A 22,683-nucleotide genomic window follows, 5' to 3' on the forward strand; every position below is an offset into this window, starting at 1 on the left:
AGGTGTTATTATGCCCCATTTATGGGCATTATGTTTTCTGGTCTGTGCCTCTGTTCCTTTGTTTGTCTGTTTGATGTTCGTCTGTCCCGCTTCTGGTTAAAGTTTCTGGTCAAGGTAGTTTTTGATGAAGTTGAAGTCCAATCAACTTGACACTTGGTACACATGTTCCCCATGATATGATCTTACTAATTTTAATGCCAAATTAAAGTTTTGACCCCAATTCACGGTTCTCTGAACATAGAAAATGAAATTGTGAAATTCAGGTTAAAGTTTTGGTTAAAATTTTTGGTCAAGGTAGTTTTTGCTGATGTTGAAGTCACATCAGTTTGAAACTTAGTACACATGTTCACTACGATATGATCTTCTAATTTTAATTCCAAATTAAAGTTTTGACCCCAATTTCACGGTCCACTGAACATAAAAAATGATTGTGCGAGTCGGGCATCTGTGTACTATGGACACATTTTTGTTAAGAGAGTTTGTATTTCAATTAAGTGCGAAGCAGGTATACAGTTTCATTTGACTGAAAAAGATAAAGGTTGTAAACGCAAGGCATTATGTTTCCTAGATTGTGAATTTATCTTTCAATTTGTATTGTATCAGGTTAAAGATTTTGGTCAATGAAGTTAACCATTAAGTTGTGATCAAATTGAAACGTAATACACATAGATATAAGAAAATGTGGTATGATTGCCAATGAGACATCTCTCTATCCAAGTCACAATTTGTAAAATTAAACCATTATAGGTCAAAGTAAGGCCTTCAACATAGAGCCTTGACTCACACAATATTCATTATGATGTTAACTTGGACAGCTATACCAATTTTGACCCCAATTTGATGATTCACTGAACCTAGAAATGTAATAGTGTAATATTGAAATATTCTCAGGATAGAATTTTTAGGTAAGTAAGTTAGCTATGCGTTTTGGTCACTAGAACTTAAAACTTAGGGCATTATTATTTAGACACTGATTTCTTGGGTTACAGAATATATGCTAACAGGGCATGTTGTCATATGAAAATATATATTCTTGTGACAAACATGTACACATATCACATCTATTTTTTATTTGTATGATTGTAAAACAATGTATATCATTTCAAAGTGTCCTTTCTTTTTCAAGTACCCTCTGTTTATATTGTCCCATCTAATAAAGTTGAAGTATGTCTTATTTTTTACTTTCAGTCAGATATTCTGAATCCGCTAGTTATATACATGGACATGTAATTTTTTTCTACTTTTAAGTTCTGTTATCAATTTATAGCTCAGTAGTCAGTTCTTTGGTACTGACATGATTTAACAAACTTTCACAAAATTATCAATTTTTTATAAGTCTTTTAAAAAGCTTGCTATTTTATACACTGTCTTAATACTTAGTTTGTTTTGTAAATAAAGGCAACAGTAGTGTACCACTGAATTATTGTGAATCTCCTGTTTTTTTTGTTTTTTTTTAAATATGTTTCTTTGATGAGAGAATTAATCATCATTTTTATGAAATGGAATAAAGATAAGTCATTTTACAACATATTAGTAATTTTTTTTTTGGCCATGTCAGACAAATTGAGTACCTACTTAATATAATAAAATCAACTTCTACAGTTATCAACCCTTTTCCTTGAAACATTACGATAAGATTGCAGATATGTTGAATTTGTGCATTTGCCTTTATGTATAATGTATTAATTGTTTGAGGATTTTTTTCTCAATTTTTCAAACATTTGAACTAAGTCAATATGTTGATGATTTTTATACGACCGCAAAAATTTTAATTTTTATGCCCCACCTACGATAGTAGAGGGGCATTATGTTTTCTGGTCTGTGCGTCCGTTCGTTCGTTCGTCCGTCTGTCCCGCTTCAGGTTAAAGTTTTTGGTCGAGGTAGTTTTTGATGAAATTGAAGTCCAATCGACTTCAAACTTGGTACACATGTTCCCTATGATATGATCTTTCTAATTTTAATGCCAAATTAGAGATTTTTCCCCAATTTCACGGTCCACTGAACATAGAAAATGATAGTGCGAGTGGGGCATTCGTGTACTGAGGACACATTCTTGTTCTTCTTATATTGCTATCACGTTGGCGTCGTCGTCCTGCGTCGTCTTGCGTCTTGTGTCGTCGTCCGAATACTTTTAGTTTTCGCACTCTAACTTTAGTAAAAGTGAATAGAAATCTATGAAATTTTAACACAAGGTTTATAACCACAAAAGGAAGGTTGGGATTGATTTTGGGAGTTTTGGTCCCAAAATTTTAGAAATTAGGGGCCAAAAAGGGCCCAAATAAGCATTTTCTTGGTTTTCGCACTATAACTTTAGTTTAAGTAAATAGAAATCTATGAAATTTTGACACAAGGTTTATGACCACAAAAGGAAGGTTGGGATTGATTTTGGGAGTTTTAGTTCAAACAGTTTAGGAATTAGGGGCCAAAAAAGGGCCCAAATAGGCATTATTCTTGGTTTTCGCACAATAACTTTAGTATAAGTAAATAGAAATCAATGAAATTTAAACACAAGGTTTATGACCACATAAGGAAGGTTGGGATTGATTTTGGGAGTTTAAGTTCAAACAGTTTAGGAATTAGGGGCCAAAAAAGGGCCCAAATAAGCATTATTCTTGGTTTTCGCACAATAACTTTAGTATAAGTAAATAGAAATCAATAAAATTTAAACACAAGGTTTATGACCACATAAGGAAGGTTGGGATTGATTTTGGGAGTTGAGGTCTGAACAGTTTAGGAATTAGGGGCCAAAAAGGGGCCCAAGTAAGCATTATTCTTGGTTTTCGCACCATAACTTTAGTATAAGTAAATAGAAATCTTTGAAATTTAAAAGGAAGGTTGGGTTTGATTTTGGGAGTTTTGGTCCCAACAGGTTTTTAGGAATAAGGGGCCCAAAGGGTCCAAAATTGAACTTTGTTTGATTTCATCAAAAATTGAATAATTGGGGTTCTTTGATATGCCGGATCTAACTGTGTATGTAGATTCTAAATTTTTGGTCAAGTTTTCCAATTGGTCTACATTAAGGTCCAAAGGGTCCAAAATTAAACTTAGTTTGATTTTAACAAAAATTGAATCCTTGGGGTTCTTTGATATGCTGAATCTAAAAATGTACTTAGATTTTTGATTATTGGCCCAGTTTTCAAGTTGGTCCAAATCGGGGTCCAAAATTAAACTTTGTTTGATTTCATCAAAAATTGAATAATTGGGGTTCTTTGATATGCCAAATCTAACTGTGTATGTAGATTCTTAATTTTTAGTCCCGTTTTCAAATTGGTCTACATTAAATACCAAAGGGTCCAAAATTAAACTAAGTTTGATTATAATAAAAATTGAATTCTTTGGCTTTTTTGATATGCTGAATTTAATCATGTACTTAGATTTTTGATTATGGGCCCAGTTTTCAAGTTGGTTCAAATCAGGATCCAAAATTATTATATTAAGTATTGTGCAATAGCAAGAAATTTTCAATTGCACAGTATTCAGCAATAGCAAGAAATCTTCAATTGCACAGTATTGTGCAATAGCAAGAAATTTTCAATTCCACAGTATTGCGCAATAGCAAGAAATCTTCAATTGCACAGTTTTGTGCAATAGCAAATATTTTCAATTGCACAGTATTGCGCAATAGTATACACCTATTGACTGGGTGTGAGGGTAATAGCAAGTTTGTTGTCCCTGAGGTACCAACTATTGCTCGAGGCAAAGCCGAAAGCAATAGTTGGTATGCGAAGGGACAACAAACTTGCTATTACCCGCACACCCAGTCATTAGGTGTTTTATTATACTGAACAACACAGCCATTAAGTATTTTATATATATACCAAATAACTAATTTTCTAAAAGTGTATATATATCATTTGCAAGAAAACAAAAATATCACATAACTTTATATGCACATGATGAACTATACTTTTTTTATAATTCGTTTTGTATTAATAAATATTTCATTAATTTCAATCAAGACTAGAAATACTTGCTTGTGTTAAACTTTCTGTGCTTATAACAAATTCTAGCTAAAATACACCAAACGCAAATTCACTTTTAATATACGGAGAGCGAACCCATATTAAGGATAAGGTACTACATTTTAGATCTTTAAAAAAATCCCCATGAAGATTTTTTCTTCTTTTTTATGATTGCTTCTTATAAGTGAAATTACAATCAACACAAACAGATCCCACCGTTTACAATATTAGCGGGAGTTTGACGTTGCAAAGCATACGAAACCAAGCAGAGTAGTCAATGACATCATTGTCGTCCAATGAAAAATAAGCATGAAAAAGTACGGGAAAGATGATTATGAAACTATTCACCGGGGCAATAGTCTTTGAAACTATTGAATGGCAAATGGTTCTGTGGAATGAAATAGCACAACTATTTCATTACTTTTGATATAGAAAAAACACACTGAAGTATAATAACAAGAAATATTTAATTGCACAACATTGTGCAATAGCAAGAAATTTTCAATTGATTGGAGTTATCTTTCTTTGTCCAGAATAGTAGTTGAATCAACTTAAATCATTGTTTTATACAATACACAATGTATATTCACTTTTACTACCAACTGATAAATTAAAACAATCTTTACCATTCAGTGATAACAAGCACTTTTTGTTACATTTTAATATTTTATGATGTATTTAAATGAGTAGTTATTGTTGCAAACTCCATTAGAAATTTGAATTGAGATCAGTTTTGAAAAAAGGGAAAGGGGGATGTGAAAAAAAAATGGTGGGGGGGGGGGGGGGGGGGGGGGGGTTAATTTTTCTCATTTCAGATTTCATAAATAAAAAGAAAAATTCTTAAAACATTTTTTTGAGAGGATTAATATTCAACAGCATAGTGAATGCTCAAAGACAAAAAAAATATTTTTAAGTTCATTAGACCACATTCGTTCTGTGTCCAAAACCTATGCTGTGTCAACTATTTAATCACAATCCAAATTTAGAGCTGAATCCAGCTTGAATGTTGTGTCCATACTTGCCCCAACCGTTCAGGGTTCAACCTCTGCGGTCGTATAAAGCTGCGCCCTGCGGAGCATCTGGTTAATTTTAGTTTCTTAGTGTATAATTCGGAGTTTAGTATGACGTCCATTATCACTGAACTAGTATACATATTTGTTTATGGGCCAGCTGAAGGACGCCTCCTGGTGCGGGAGTTTCTTGCTGCATTAAAGACCCAGGCATGGTATTTCACAGGTTGATTTTTCCAGAGGAGTGAAAATCTATCTCTGTTTTGCAGATAGTATGTACCAGTCTATATTTGCTGTACTATATTTCACAGAACCGTGTGAAATAGAGTCCCATTAACTACTATGTAAGTTACTCACAATCAATATATACCTGACTATAATTATAAAATACTTCACAAAGGTAGACCAAATTTGCATAATTTATCAAAGGGAGGTAATTATGAGCAATTTATATTTTAAAGATATTAATATAATATATTTCTGAATCTATTTTATAGTGAAATTTTTCCATTAGTCTTATTTTTTATATATTCATTTATATAAAAAGATGACTTACAACTTAATTTTATAAGACAGATAAAATTTCACAGATAAAAACTATCCAGCTGTTTAACATGCATTTGCTCCAATATATTATTATGCTATGATTTATCTGATTTCCATATAATCAACAACTACATCTCTGTCCCCAGACAAAACTATTTATATAGTTAAAAATATCATCATAATCAAATTCTTCTATTACTGGTAACAGTAGTAATGCAACTATATTTCTACCTTACTTTTAAATGTATATTTGTACTGAGATCTGAACACAACTCACTTTTACATCATCGGTATTTCACTAACCTTATTTAATCATGATATTATTTTCGCAAATACGATCTGATATTATTTTCGCAAATATGATCTTTGAAATTACTTCTGGTTTTCTTCCCTATGTTTCATGATAATTTTCTTTTTTAAAAGGATGATATTGACTTGAATATTTAAGGAAATTTTTTCAAGGATAATTTGTGAAATTATTTCTCATTATAATACATTTTTTTTTAACAATTTCTCTTTATTTCAAATACACTATTATTATTTCATAGTATTTTGAAGGATACGTTTTTTCTAATAACTATTCAATAAGTTAACTACCCAGATAGAATTTCACGACAAAGGAAAAAATATCCCAGGGAAATATTTTCCTTCGGATAAAAAAATAACAACAACTACTGTGACATTTTTTCCTCCGGATCAAATTTCACCCGGATATAATTTTGCTTTACAAGTACACATGTTCCCTATGATATGATCTTTGTATTAATTTTAATGCCAAATAAGATTTTTGATCCAATTTCATGGTCCATTAAACATAGAAAATGATAGTGTGAGTGGGGCATCCTTATAATATGGACACATTCATTGAATTTGATCTCAGGTTAATGAAATGGATCATGAACTGGGTGTGTGTCATATACATAACTCAGGTCACCTTTGACACCCATTTAAGTAAATCCTTGGTAAATGCATGTCGGTTTCACAGCTTTTGTACATATAAACTTAGATAAACCAACTTGGTATAGAGTTGCATCTTTGGCTAGGAGGTGTCAACTTTTGTACAGTAAAACTTAGATAAACCAACTTGGTATACAGTTGCATCTTTGGCTAGAAAGTGTCAACTTTTGTACCGTAAAACTTAGATAAACCAACTTGGTATACAGTTGCATCTTTGTCTAGAAGGTGTCAACTTTTGTACAGTAAAACTTAGATAAACCAACTTGGTATACAGTTGCATCTTTGTCTAGAAGGTGTCAACTTTTGTGCAGTAAAACTTAGATAAACCAACTTGGTATACAGTTGCATCTTTGTCTAGAAGGTGTCAGCTTTTGTACAGTAAAACTTGGATAAACCAACTTGGTATACATTTGCATCTTTGTCTAGAAGGTGTCAACTTTTGTACAGTAAAACTTGGATAAACCAACTTGGTATACATTTGCATCTTTGTCTAGAAGGTGTCAACTTTTGTACAGTAAAACTTGGATAAACCAACTTGGTATACATTTGCATCTTTGTCTAGAAGGTGTCAACTTTTGTACAGTAAAACTTGGATAAACCAACTTGGTATACATTTGCATCTTTGTCTAGAAGGTGTCAACTTTTGTACAGTAAAACTTGGATAAACCAACTTGGTATACATTTGCATCTTTGGCTAGGGTGTCAACTTTTGTACAGTAAAACTTGGATAAACCAACTTGGTATACAGTTGCATCTTTGTCTAGAAGTTGTCAACTTCTGTACAGTAAAACTTGGATAAACCAACTTGGTATACAGTTGCATCTTTGGCTAGGGTGTCAACTTTTGTACAGTAAAACTTAGATAAACCAACTTGGTATACAGTTGCATCTTTGGCTAGGGTGGTGTCAACTTTTGTACAGTAAAACTTAGATAAACCAACTTGGTATACAGTTGCATCTTTGGCTAGGATGTCAACTTTTGTACAGTAAAACTTGGATAAACCAATTTGGTATACATTTGCATCTTTGTCTAGAAGGTGTCAACTTTTGTACAGTAAAACTTAGATAGACCAACTTGGTATACAGTTGCATCTTTGGCTAGGGTGTCAGCTTTTGTACAGTAAAACTTGGATAAACCAACTTGGTATACATTTGCATCTTTGGCTAGGGTGTCAACTTTTGTACAGTAAAACTTGGATAAACCAACTTGGTATACAGTTGCATCTTTGGCTAGGGTGTCAACTTTTGTACAGTAAAACTTAGATAAACCAACTTGGTATACAGTTGCATTTTTGGCTAGGGTGTCAGCTTTTGTACAGTAAAACTTAGATAAACAAAATTGGTATACAGTTGCATCTTTGTCTAGAAGTTGTCAACTTCTGTACAGTAAAACTTGGATAAACCAACTTGGTATACATTTGCGTCTTTGTCTAGAAGGTGTCAACTTTTGTACAGTAAAACTTGGATAAACCAACTTGGTATACAGTTGCATCTTTGGCTAGGGTGTCAGCTTTTGTACAGTAAAACTTAGATAAACCAACTTGGTATACAGTTGCATCTTTGTCTAGAAGGTGTCAACTTCTGTACAGTAAAACTTAGATAAACCAACTTGGTATACAGTTGCATCTTTGGCTAGAAAGTGTCAACTTTTGTACAGTAAAACTTAGATAAACCAACTTGGTATACAGTTGCATCTTTGTCTAGAAGGTGTCAAATTTTGTACAGTAAAACTTGGATAAACCAACTTGGTATACAGTTGCATCTTTGGCTAGAAAGTGCCAACTTTTGTACAGTAAAACTTAGATAAACCAACTTGGTATACATTTGCATCTTTGGCTAGGGTGTCAACTTTTGTACAGTAAAACTTGGATAAACCAACTTGGTATACATTTGCATCTTTGTCTAGAAGGTGTCAACTTTTGTACAGTAAAACTTGGATAAACCAACTTGGTATACATTTGCATCTTTGTCTAGAAGGTTTCAACTTTTGTACAGTAAAACTTGGATAAACCAACTTGGTATACATTTGCATCTTTGTCTAGAAGGTGTCAACTTTTGTACAGTAAATTTTAGATAAACCAACTTGGTATACAGTTGCATCTTTGTCTAGAAGGTGTCAACTTTTGTACAGTAAATTTTAGATAAACCAACTTGGTATACAGTTGCATCTTTGTCTAGAAGGTGTCAACTTTTGTACAGTAAAACTTGTACATCACTTTTGAACCATAGAACTTAGATTTACCATGCTGTCAAAATCATGTTGTCAGGTCACTCTATCTTTTGATCCCCTTGATACTAAAACATTGTTTGATTTGTGTTTTGTATACGGCTCAAAACAGTTGTACAATCAATCTATGGTTGACCTAACTTGGTATGTTGATGCATTGTGGATAGGCGTGTTATGTTTCCGTCAGGTTACTATGACCTTGATTTCGACCATTGACCCCTAGATTTGTGTACATTGCATAATTTTAGTTCAGTTGCACTTGAATTGAAAAAAAACTTTGTGTACAGAAGCTTCATATGGAAGTCCACTTTGTCCTTTGACCCTTGTGGTAGTAAAACATTGTCTGGTTTGTTTATGGTGTATAACATATTTTTGGTCAGACTTAGATTGACAAAACTGGGGTATGAAACAAAAACACTTCGTAACTGGGGATCCAGATGTTTCAAATACTAAAATCAGGTCACTGTGATCTTGATACTTGAACTTTTTCTTAAAGCCAAATATCTCAAAAATTCATTGTCTCAATTTTGAATTTCACAGCACCAACTAAAATGCATGTACATGGTTATTAGCCTGACTATGTAATTACCATGATGCAGCTTTGTACCAAAATATCTGATTCATTTTGTTTAAATTTTATGAATTTTGTTTTAACAATGTTAATTGTGCATACTCGAGGCATCCATATCCAAAGGAGTAGAGAGGTGGAACCTTTTTCGTTTTACTTAATTTGAATGCTTTAGTTTTGACTTTTAGATGAGGATTAGATTTTGGTTTGTATGCATGTGTGTCATTCATTATTAACTCCTTTCTTTGCCATTTTGTGCATATAATTTGTATGTATAAATTAGCAATGAAATGTCTTCTACAGTGTCTTGGTCAATCCGCCATTTTTTACATAAGAAAATGCCTGTACCAAGTCAGGAATATGACAGTTGTTATCCATTCATGTGATGTGTTTAAACTTTTGATTTTGCCATTTAATAAGGGACTTTCCGTTTTGAATTTTCGTTGGAGTTCAGTTTTTTTTTTAGGATTTTACTTCACTGTTAGAATGAAAACAGTAATATGTTATCCATTCAAGATGGCTGCCATCAGGGTAATAAAAAAGAAGACATAATTTGTCATTAACTGACCTTTTTTTATTTGTGATGATATGACTTGAGCATGGATGAACAAACTTCAGGTACAGTGTGAAGTATCAGTTCTCAATAGCATTTCATATATACAAAATATATTCATGTCTGGTCCTCAACCGATTTGTTACTTAAAAATAATCTGGCAATGAAAAACTCCAGGTACAAATATGACAGTGAAATTTCAAGATTATTACAGAATTTGACTAATTTAACAGTTTTACTAAATAATGAAGAATGAACAACAATTATCATAAAAAAAATAAAAGTAGTTTTGAGAACATTTCTCTTGAAAAGAATTCTATACCAACGTAAGGGAAGCTTATGACAGCCAATTAATTAGATGAGGACCATTATTATAATAATTTAACTAAACTATATGATTATTTACAGATGAATTTATGTACATATTGAATCATTATATTCAAATTTAAGTTCGTGAACTTTTTTCTAAATTTTAAATTAAAATTATGAATTAAAATTTCATCAAACCATAAAAATTATGAACAATATGACTCATTATATACATTACACATTAAAACAAATTATGTAAATTTCAACCTTGACTTTGACAAGTTCAAAGGTCAAAAGGTCATAAAATTCTGAGATTTCTTTGTCCTCCAAAAAACTAAAACATGTAAAAAATAATAAATATTGCACCACTTTATTAGACAAAATAACACCACAGAATTCTGTATGAAGATGTAAACATATGAAATAAATATTCCTGTAGAAAGTAGGTTAATGACCTTAAATTAGGTCAGATAGAAGGGAGATAACTGACAACAGATGAAATAGTAATAGCTGTCTTGTAACAGGTTAATTTGGTCCCATTTAAAATTTTACAGTTCAAACTCATTAGTTAGTCAAAAAGTGATCAGAATCTATTTGAATTGTAAAGATAAAAACAAAGATTTTTTAAAAGATTTTTTTTTCAGAGACATTTCAGAAAAGAAAGAATTCTGTGGTGAAATTTTTGACTAGAGACATTTTATTCTAAAGTAATATTGCACTTATACTAAAACTCTGCTAAAATACCCACAACAGTGTGTCAAATACTTTGTTCTTAAACGGCTCACTGACAACATATAAAACTGTGACAATCTATCTTATCTCTATATCACAATGCTTCAGAGGAAATGACCTCATCTCAAACATTGCCATAAAAGGTAACACAAATGTCTATTTTCAGATTAAAAAACGACAGATAGTTGATTGTCTAGAGTTAAGAAATTTAGTACACTTATTTGATTTGTAAAAGTAGATACAAATGTTTAATAAATTCTCTTTCTATTTTATATAAAAAAAACACGTGCTGAAGACTACACTCACCATATGATACAATGTAGTGGAAAAACACCGTCCCATGAAGACTACAATCACCATATGATACAATGTAGTGGAAAAACACCGTCCCATGAAGACTACAATCACCATATGATACAATGTAGTGGAAAAACATCGTCCCATGAAACACATAGTTAATTGGAGCACTTTTAGGTTTGTAGAGCAGCAGTCAGTCCTAACTTGTTCCAGATATTACAAAGTTTTATTACACTATTAAAAGTCACAAAATATTCTTCTACACATTATAAATCATGTTCAAGAATTTTAGCGATTATTAAACACCTAACAAAAGAACATTAAAATGTATTCATGTCAAATATACTGATTTTCTAAATTACAATGTGGAACATTTAATATAAAAAATAATTAAAAGTTAACTGATTTATTTCACCAGGGGAGGTAACCCCATGTAGAAGATTGGAATTGTTATAAAAGAAAAATACAAAATACAACAATTGTATGACTGCTGCTCACAAAGCATAAATGTCCCCTGACACCTAAAGCACTAACTGTGTGGAAATTTAACAATATGCTATTACATTGTACCATGATTACAATATTAAATTTGTTAACCATTTCATTTATATCTAAAACCATGATTACAATATTAAATTTGTTAACCATTTCATTTATATCTAAAACCATGATTACAATATTAAATTTGTTAACCATTTCATTCATTAACTTGTATACAGAAATTGACTAGTTATGTTACAATGTTTTAACATGGCAAGGAGTATGTTCTCTCATTTATTGCAACCTGGCCCGATTTCTTTTTATAACAGTGAGGCCCCCATAAGGGATAATCTTAATATGGTCATTTATTATTCAAAAGATGTGGTATGATTGCCAATGAGACAACTTTCTACAAGCATGTAAAGTTCAATCGTATTCTATTTTTTTTTTCATTTCTTTTTTATCACAAATAATAATAAATTACAATTATCCTTATGGGAGCCTCAATAATTTTAAGCTCAAAATATGTTCACAACGATAGTAACAGAATACCCAAATAACAAAAGTTTAACAGTAACAGTTCCTGATCTCAAATAAACTATATGCAATTCTGTCAACAAACATAACCTACACACACTTAAAGTTTAATTTCTTGTGAAACTGACTGATAACAGTTATGTCCCCTTATTTGTATGGATGGATTATGTCCCCTTGTTTGTATGGATTATGTCCCTTAGTTTATGCAATTCTGTCAACAAACATAACCTACACACATTTAAAGTTTAATTTCTTGTGAAACTGATAACTACCAACAGTTATGTTCCCTTGTTTGTATGGATTATGTCCCCTTGTTTGTATGGATTACGTCCCCTTGATTGTATGGATTATCTCCCTTAGTTTCATTCAGAATAAGATTTATAAGGGATGCAGAATAGCAAAAATAATTAAGCAAATAACTTTTCATAACAAAAATATCCAAGATAAAAGAAACAGATTTGATGTGGAACTTTGAATCTCAACAAAATTGTAATTTTTGGTCTATTTAAAATATGTCTTATATGAAAAACAGAATTGATATATATATATATTTCAATATGGTATCATTTTTAAGGAATTTGTACAGCAAAAATAACAAAATAGAAGCTATCTTAAATATTTCTGATGATATAAAACTTTCAATCATTTACACCCCTTGTTTGACAAAACAATGAAATCTTTTCAAAACCCAGTCAAAGTTATAAACTTGATTCTCTTTAACTTCCTGCAGGACTTAATTTAAACCAGGTCATATAAAGTTTCATCATTTTTGTCAACTTATCAAGCATTTTTTCAACAATATAAAACATCTCAATGATACAGATGATCCATGTCATGGACGCTCTCTAATTCAATGATAATATGATGAATAATAAAATAAATAAGTTTTCAATAAATAATAAACATGACTTCATATTAATAAGGAATGCAAGAGAAATATATACAAAAATAATTTTTTATTCAATGCCCTCTTCAATTTAAAATTAAAATGATAAAATTTAAGCTATTTAATTACCAAACTTTACTTAATAGACACGTATAAAATGTGATTGAACCACAACATTCAACACTTGGTGTTACCATAGTCACAAAAAATAAATAAATTGACCAGTCATCTTATCTAATACATCCTAAATGCCTTGGTTACCATGACAACAATAAATGTGTCACGTGACAGACAACAACCAATAGAAAAGTATGTCTCACAAGAGTTTAAAAAGATAGATACATCTTTACAAATACACAATTTTACTCCATAACAATGAACTGTTTCACAGATTTAACATACCAATATAAAAATGGAATGTCGTAAGAACTTAATCCATCTAAACTCTGCTTGAAGAGGGCATGAACTTTAACAAAGATTGTAAAATATATAAATATTATCAATTTTTAACATCATAATAAATAAACAAATAGTAATCTCCTTATAAATATTCATAACAATTCTTAAAATAGAATCTTTTTTGTCCACCTCTGTAAGCACACAATCTATAAAATGTTTTAAATTGTTCATTCACGCTTAAAAAAACATAGCGTATTTGGTTGTATATACCACACTTATCAGTTGTTAATATTGGAGGCGTATTGTACACAACTGTAGACGGTACCCAGCATTAAATTTTGAAATTTGGTATGTTTCTTCTGTCTTTCTTTTCACAATACCAATGGCCAATACATCTACTTAGCTTAATTTAACATGTTGTGCTTCTAAAAAATCACCAAGACTGTATGCTTACAGAAGGCATGATAAAAAATCAAACTTTGAATTGTATTCAAATTAATAATTTAAGGTGGACTAAATGCTAAGATAAATAAATTAAGTATATCTATTCTATGTATTTACAAAACCTACAATGGTGGGATTTCGTTCGTGAAAAATAAGGGTCTATATACAAAATTTGTTCCATAACTGGAAACAAACCAATAACCTTGTGATTAGGCCTCTTCTTAAGTACTCTTGTGCCATTGGGGTCCCATTTGGGGTATCTGGAATAGAAAAAGAACTTTTAAGAAACATGTTTACATAATTTGGACTCATACACATAAAGTTTCTATGTAAGCAGGTGTAAGATGTGCTTAACACAATAAAAATCCTTGGAACATGTTTGTTTTCAACAATTTTTCAACAAGCATGGTTAATCTGCTAAAAGTTCAGGTTAGAAAAACTTTTTTCTCAACATGTTTACTTTTGTATAAACATGTCCAAGTGTACACAATAACATTATCTCAATGAAAAGAAAAACAAATGTAAAAGTGACTAAATATCAACATCTAGAATTATCTGGGGTAATTTTAGAGGCCCCTCATGGGAGGTCCTAGTAATCACATAATCACCATTTTTTTGCCAATATAATCACATAATCATTAAATATTTGCTTATCTTTAGTAATCAAATAATCATAAACTAAAAATACAGTCCTAGGTAATCAAATAATCATGAAATATTTGGCTTAATAATCAAATAATCATTAAAAAAACGGCCAAGTAATCACATAATCAAAAACCCCATGAGGGCCCTCATTTTAGGATGCAAGGCTGAAACAAAGCAATAAATCATTAAAATTGTAAATAGGAAATAGGAAATATTTCATTAAAAGTATGTACCGGTACAGTAATATTAAACAAATAAAGAGTAGGAAAAAAGTATCTATTATAAGAGTTTCAAATATCAAATATTTTGAAAGTTTTTAAAGTGTTAATTTTCTATTAATGATATCAACATGCAAAAATTCACAAAATATGTACAATATCAAAACTTCACAAAATTTATATGAAAAAAATCTAAAAAATTGAAAAAAATATTGTGACCACAAAGCCGTGAATGAAATAAAATTGGGTGTTATAAAAATGCTCACGTCGACCAACTAAATCTTAGTGATTAGAACATTGAAAAAAAGTTGGAAGACATTTTCTGAATAAATCTGTAATAATTTTTTTATTTTAAATTTGGCACTATATTTGGTGCCGCTAACCAGGTTTTTCTATAAATAAAACATGTATTACAGATTTAACTCCAATATCTTTTGCATGATCTAAATATCCATTGTTTAAATCTTCTCTTCTGACAATATTTAACATTCCTTTTAAAATGTTTCCCAATGAGAAGATTTAAACAGTTCATAAAAATATTTTAGAAATCATATGTTTTATCAACAATAGCTGACATTAGAAGGACTAAATGACACAGAAATAAAAATCTAACTTTTTAAATAATAAAAATTTCATATGAAGACAATTTCATTATCAATATAATAAATTATTAAACGTGTAAATTTTTATTAAATCCAAATGTTGTGTTTTGAGCATCAGTATTTGATTTTAGAAATAATAATTGTTGGTTTCATTTTCTAAATCTTGAATAGAATTCCATGTTAAAAACAGCAACAAGTGAATTCTTAGAAACTGAATTTCAAAATAATATTATAAATCTGATTAATAAGAGACTGTCATTCTTTCCTATTATGTACAGCTTTATTGTAAATAACAATCACAGGTCACATGGTCTGATATCCGTCACATTTATAACATGGTAGAATGATGACACCTTACACCAAAATATCAGGGAAAATATGTGAAACAAGAGGCCAAGAGAATCATTACCATATATAATTATTCTTAAAAATTAAACTTTTAGTTATCTAAATACTTTAAAACAAAAACAATTTTCTATTTATAAAATTGAGAACGGAAATAGGGAATGTCAAAGCGACAACAATCCGGCCATAGAGCAGACAACAGCCAAAGGCCACCAATGGGTCTTCAATGTAGCAAAAAACTCCCACACCTGTAGGTGTCCTTCAGCTGGCCCCTTAAAAAATATTTATACTAGTACAGTGATAATGGACGTCATACTAAACTCCGAATTATACACAAGAAATTAAAATCAAAAATCATACAAGATTAACAAAGGCCAGAGGCTCCTGACTTGGGACAGGCGCAAAATTGCAGTAGGGTTAAACATGTTTATGAGATCTCAACCCTCCCCTATGTATTTTTGCTAGTAGAAAAAAAGTGAAAATAATTTGTAATAAAAACCTCCCAGTACAAGAATGTAACGACTGAAAAAGGCCAAAGGAAAATATGTACCACATCTTCCTATATCTATTGAAAATAAGATGCTTAAAATGTTTATTCTGTATTTGAATTTATTAAATTTTTTACTGAAGTTAATATAAAGTGTAAAAAAATTCTAATAATTACACTGAAGACTATGGTCTCCTACATAAAAAAAGATGAAGCAGTGCTTTTTATTTTTATTTATCATCATCTCTCTACCATGTTCTAAACCATGTGACTTTTCAAATCAGGTCATGTGACTTCTGATGGTAAAATAATCTTGAACACCATACACATGTATAATTGGATTAATACCAAGAAGCAACAATTTTCACCAGATATACTACACGAAAGATTCATCTAACACCTTTTACAACCGACCAACACCGTTCACCGACTTACACATTTTTCTATTACTATCCTGTAACCCCTACATGTCCTGAAGTTTGGACTTGTCCAGTTGTGCTACAGAATAGGGGAATATCATGTGATCAAATGTTACAGAATAGGGGAATATCATGTGATCAAATGTTACAGAATAGAGGAATATCATGTGATCAAATGTTACAGAATACGGTAATATCATGTGATCAAATGTTACCACACAAAGTGTACCTTCTATTTTTTTTTTTAGAATATACTAAAATTTAATAGTATGTCTTCTTTTTTTAAGAATAAACTGAATTTAATAGAACACTGTTTTTGTTTAAATAAACTAAATTGAACTGTATGTCTTTTTTTTTCTAGTATGAACGGATTTCAATTGTACATCTTTTTACTAAGAAAAATCTTAATTGAAAAGAATTTCTTATATGTTATAAGTAAAACTAAATATTGAATAGTATGGGTCTTTTTTAAGAATACTGAATTAAAAAGTATTGTTTTTTTAGAATAAGGTGAAATCAAAATGGTAATTATTAAAACAGAATACATTTTGATTTCTGTTTAAGTGAGTTTTTTTACTTTATTACATTTCTGAAGAGCGTAAGTTGTGTCTGAACATGTACGTTAAATTTTTCATCACAGGATGAAATAAACATAATCATGATAATGATAGGAACTTTTTTTTGTCACAAAAAAAAAAGAATTAATTTCTAATCTTGATAAATCATCAGAGATATTTTGCTGGTTTTTAACCCACAATTCAAGGACTAAACATATATGCTAAAAGTTAAAGAATACCAGTTTCCCCAATAAGGATTTTTCACCCAAACTCATCTTTGAACTCAGTGAACCAAAAAATCTATGAAAATATATAATTAGTAAACATTTTATAGCAACACGTCCAATATTTTACCTACCAATTAAGAACATTGCTGTCTAATATGGTCTGTTGGCATCCTTTGGGCGTTTAAGCTGTACCTTCAAACGTTTCATACCGATCTGGAATCCATTCATAGCCTGGATAGCAGCCTGAGCACTTGTTGGATTATCAAAACTGACAAATCCTGAAAAAAACAAATTTATGACGAAGTTTTAACATCACTTCATTCAAGTTGTCAGTCACTCTTTTTCCTAGAAATTAATATTTCAGTGAAAATTTTCTTTTTTTTTATGAAAGAAAAAGAATAACTATCATTTACAGAAAACATTACTTATCTATATTGGTGAAACAAATTTATTAAAGTAACCACTATAAAAATTGAAGCCTAAAAAAAGACTCAAACATCTTTTATATAATTTAAAATTTTAGTAACTGACAATAATTCACTTTCATTGGTAAATAGATAAAAACAAAAGTATGCAACAAGAAATGAATTGTATAAACATCTATAAGTGATCTGCAAATATTTTCTTTTCTGCATCATATCCTGTCTCCAATCAACATCTACTCCCCAACTCTTGTCACAGAAACAAATTATACTGTTTCCGAAACTATAAACTATAAACATCAAATCCTCAACCCTCCTCTCCCCTTGTCAAAAAGAATCACATTTTGTATCAAAACTTTAAAATCAACAATACCCCCTTCTCCAACTTTGCAAATAATGAACAAATGGTAATTTCTTATAAGAAAGCAAATCCCCACCCCCTCCAAAAACACTGAAACTAGACTTAGTTCAAACCAAAATTTAAACCTACAGATTGCAACCCCAACCCTTTTAAAGTATCAGAATTCTTACCAAAGCATTTGCTTTGATTAGTAGCACGGTCAACGTAAACTTTAGCACTAATAACGGTTCCGAATGGCATGAACATCTGAGCCAGTTCTGCGTCTCCGAACTCCTGTGGCAGGTGGTAGATGAACAGGTTACATCCCTCTGGACCTGTAAGTATAACTGTTGGGTATATACAGAATTAAAACGGGTTCACAACAGAGTCAAACACTACAGTATAGACAACATAGGTATCACCTGTCTTATAAACCTGGCTATACCCACCGTGGGAGTCAAGGCCAGAATAATGTCTTATCAACCTGGCTATACCCACCACGGGAGTCAAGGGCAGAATACCAAGTGTCTTATCAACCAGGATATACCCACTGTGTAAGTCAAGGTCGTTAAACACCTCTGTAGGAGCACAGATGATGGTTAAATGTTTGAAAAGGGACTTTATCATTCATAGATAAAAAAAAAAAACATTAAATAATTAAATATATAAAAGTAGTTTGATTTTTTTTTTTTTTTTGAGTTGTAAAAACTTTTTCAAGAAGATAAAATTATGTTTTTTAAATATAAAAGTATATGCAGAAACAGTTTTAGTTGGTTTAATCTGAATATTAGCCATGGTCCTTCTGGATTTTCATGTAAATACATGTAGTAATTTTTCAAAGATTATGTAGGATGATGATACTGTCGTCCTGGTAAATCTTTTTATCTATGGGGATAGCAATGAGGACCTTTGGTCAAAATATATAGTAAACAAATATTAAAATTATTATTTTTTAAATGGAAGGTGGTATTATGGGGCCACTAATATTTCATGGATTATAAGACTGCAGTGAAACCTAAATATAACATGAACTGTTTCAAAGTATGAAAATCTGACCATACTTTGTAACGGTCCTTGTATGAAATATGCAAATACTGTACAACAAACTTGAAAGACTCTGTCACGACAGTTAGAAGTTAGTGTTAGTGTTAAGTGTCTATGACAACTAGAAGTTAGTTAGTGTTAATTTCTATATACATGTATATTAAATGTAGATTTGTCAATTATATCTGAAAAAATCTGCCTTTTGAAATAAGATCATTGTTCTTTTATAACTGTGCATCTCTTTTATAACCTTGTTTGTAAAAACAGTTGATCTTTTTTGTTAAAACTACATGAACTGAATTATTTGGTGCTTTGACTCTTATAACAGATTAATAGCTTTAAAAACTGAGAAAATGTCTGTAGTTTCAAATATTTTACCAATTAGGTCTCTGAACTAAATTTTTAAATGAGTTTTGCAAATTATAAATTTCTCCTTCTATTTGAAACCAGTCCGTGCTGTGTTATTGTTTTGTGAGTATAGTAGTTACAGAGTAGAGACATTGGCATGCACAAACCCACACAAACACATTGGCACCATTTTACATTATAACAATAATTCAATTACAACATTACATCTAATTCATGGTGACATTACAAATTCAATAAAATTACATTTTATGATGGTGTAAAGAAACTTCATCAGACTAAATTTCATATTTCTATCATGGGAAAACTAAGATTTTCTACATTATCTTTGAAATAAATTACATTTTATCTTTTAAAAAAAAAAAAATTGAATACTGGCGTTGGTTCCTTTACTCATAAAGGGAAAATAACTCCAATATTTTAAAATTTTTAAGATTTTCAGAAAGCGGTCAATAATTTCCCCTTATTCTTAATCTATTTCAGAAAGATTAAAATATATTCATTGCTTGTAATTGTTGATCCATTTCAAATGATCAAAGGGGAGATAATTCACAATAAAAAATCACTTTTTTTCCAATTTCCAATGATCAAGGGGAGATAGTTCACAATAAAGAAATGACTTACCTTCCTTCTGAGCCGTTGGTAATAGTGCGGCTTGTGCTGCAAGGGTTTGCTGGATTGCCCCAAAAGCTGGGTAAGCTGAAATATTCATATCTATTAGAAATAAAACAGAAAGCCAATAATTTGAAAACTGTTTGAAGAATAATTTGTACTAATGAAATAATAAATTGATAAACTTTAACTATTCACATGTCCATGTTTGGCTCATTATCAGTTATTGACTTTTTTTAAACATTTAATTGATTTTTGTCTTGAAGAAATATTTAGAGTTGATGGTAAAACTGACTTTGGCAAAACCATCAATCGAACATATTGATGAAAAAGTAATTTTTTCCCAATCCACAATAATTGTATTTATTCACATAATTTTGTAAACACTAGTTTTAACAGTCTATATGTTCATACTGAACTGTAAACCAGTTTAATCTGTTAACCTAGGGCATAAACTTACCAATTCCTGGGTAAGCTTGGACAGCATATGCCTGGATTGGGTCTCCATTGGCTACTTGGGCTGTAACAGGTAGAGAAATGTTACGGGCTAGAAAATAAAAGGTTAGTCCAAGCTGTTAGCACATGCAAAAATAACTAAAGAGGGTTAGGCAAGCTAGAAATAACTTGATGTAGAAAGTTAGAAATAAATAACCAATGTTGTCAATTGGAAGCAACTAGAGTAGAAAAAGCAATATTAAACTAAATATAATATTAGTAGCTGGGTTAGAATCAATAAAATAATAATAGATTGAATAAGTAAGTTATGTACAGATCTCAAATATAATCATAATAGAAGAAAATGTTAGATTAAAAGATTTAGAGTTAATGTAAATTAAATAGAGCAAATCTTTTTCGCTAAATCTTTAAATTTAGTCAAAACGCAGGTTATATGTATGATATAAAAGCATGCAAGCTAAAAACTATATACATAAATAAAGCATAAGAAAGCAAAGTTTTTTCACTGAAATTATTGATCATAAAATTTCTTTTAGTTCAGTTGTGGAGTGTCTTGTTAGCTTTTCTAAATAATTATAACTCTCCCCCCCCCCCCCCCCAAAAAAAAAAAAATAACTTAAAATATAACAGATATATAGAGGGAGATGTCATTAACAAAGTTTCAGCCCAAGAAATAATTTAAAAAGATTGAATTTTATTATCAGTAAACAAACTAAGCAATAAAATGGATGCTAGTGTAAAAGCAGACTTGAATTAAATCAATAACATGGGTTGTTTTCGAAGTTCAACAATTGCCTTGAATTCAAATATAACATACAATAAAAATAGATTTTGAAATACAGTGCAGTAAACATAAAATTTCAAATATCATATTGTATTTAAATCAGATTCTCTTGTTTTTATTTTTTTCAGTTTTTTTAACATTTGAAAAATAATGAAGTGTAAATGTGAGTTATCTTCCCCTATATAACAAGTGTAAAAGTGAGTTATCTCCCCTAATAACAAGCTGCCATTTTGAATTATATCTTGAGCAATAATACATACCTGTCAACGTCTGAAAGTGTGAATGCGGGTCATAACCTACATTGAGGAAAAAAAGGAAAAAATCATAATGTGTTCAAACTTATTTTGGTTCAAATTATTATTAGGGTGGTATGGGAGCTTTGATGTCAGCAAATTATGATGCTACAGTAGAATGCATTTTTTCGAGAGACTCATCATTTATAAATATATCTTAATTTATCTTATGAATACAAATACTGTACATTGTTGGTTTAACAATTTAAAAAGTTTTAAATTTTGCTTTATAAGGGGAGGTTACTCAGATGAATTAATTTTATTAAAGAATGCACAATATGTTTTCTATTCTGTTATCCACATTCATTTGTAGAAAGAATATATTTACCCATATATGTCATTTGCTGTTATATGGGTCAAAATCATTAATGGTTCTCAAGATTTTTGGCTGATATTGATAATATTCTCACTAATAATTAGAGGGGGAAATAAAGTTCTTACATACAGAAAATCACACAAATGTTTTCATTCCTTTTTTTTTGTCTTTTTGTATTTGAATTTTCTTAATCTTAATAATTGATTAAAATGTAAATTAAAATAGTATATTATCTACAATTTTAAAATGACAGCTTATTTTTAAGGGGAGATAATGATATATAAAGGGGAGATAATAAATTATAAAAGTGAGTGAATGAATCAACATACCTATATCAACAAGCTGGCACTCACCAGGATAGTGAGGTATACCATTAGCATAAATCTCTGGTGTTTGTCCATTAGCCTGTTGCATTTGGAAACCTGCCATTGATGTGGGGGACAAAACACTGGGAGGGGCACCATTTAAGGTGGCAGCACCTAAAATACAAACAGAATATTGTATTAATTCTTGTTCACAATCCAGTTGATTTATATGTAATGATTCATTAAGCCACTTCTACTGTTGGCACATCTTAAACCTTAAAAAAATGGTCAGAAAATATTTAATTTTTTTTGTTTTTCAAGTAAGTTCCAAAATTAACC

General features: G+C 30.5%; 1 protein-coding gene across 29 annotated transcripts in view; it reads right to left on the reverse strand.

Annotated features, from left to right (window-relative positions):
* Positions 1–12,349: 12,349 nt before the first annotated feature.
* LOC139495015 (CUGBP Elav-like family member 4) overlaps positions 12,350–22,683 on the reverse strand; it is a 109,225-nt gene continuing 98,891 nt past the window's right edge. For 6 of the 29 annotated variants that reach the window (XM_071283146.1, XM_071283131.1, XM_071283133.1 and 3 more), the window contains 7 exons: positions 22,369–22,518; positions 21,691–21,726; positions 20,651–20,737; positions 20,203–20,292; positions 18,360–18,515; positions 17,538–17,684; positions 12,350–14,166 (listed from right to left, as the gene is read on the reverse strand). In XM_071283146.1, coding sequence (XP_071139247.1) covers positions 17,557–17,684; positions 18,360–18,515; positions 20,203–20,292; positions 20,651–20,737; positions 21,691–21,726; positions 22,369–22,518 — 647 coding nt within the window. In that variant the 3' untranslated portion in view covers positions 12,350–14,166; positions 17,538–17,556. Of the gene's footprint in view, positions 14,167–16,638; positions 16,702–17,537; positions 17,685–18,359; positions 18,516–20,202; positions 20,293–20,650; positions 20,738–21,690; positions 21,727–22,368; positions 22,519–22,683 lie in introns of all 29 variants that reach the window. The other 23 variants (XM_071283142.1, XM_071283150.1, XM_071283157.1 and 20 more) reach the window with 14 other exon arrangements.

The sequence above is a fragment of the Mytilus edulis genome, chromosome 11 (assembly GCF_963676685.1).
Source record: "Mytilus edulis chromosome 11, xbMytEdul2.2, whole genome shotgun sequence".
Taxonomy (NCBI): Eukaryota; Metazoa; Mollusca; class Bivalvia; order Mytilida; family Mytilidae; genus Mytilus; species Mytilus edulis.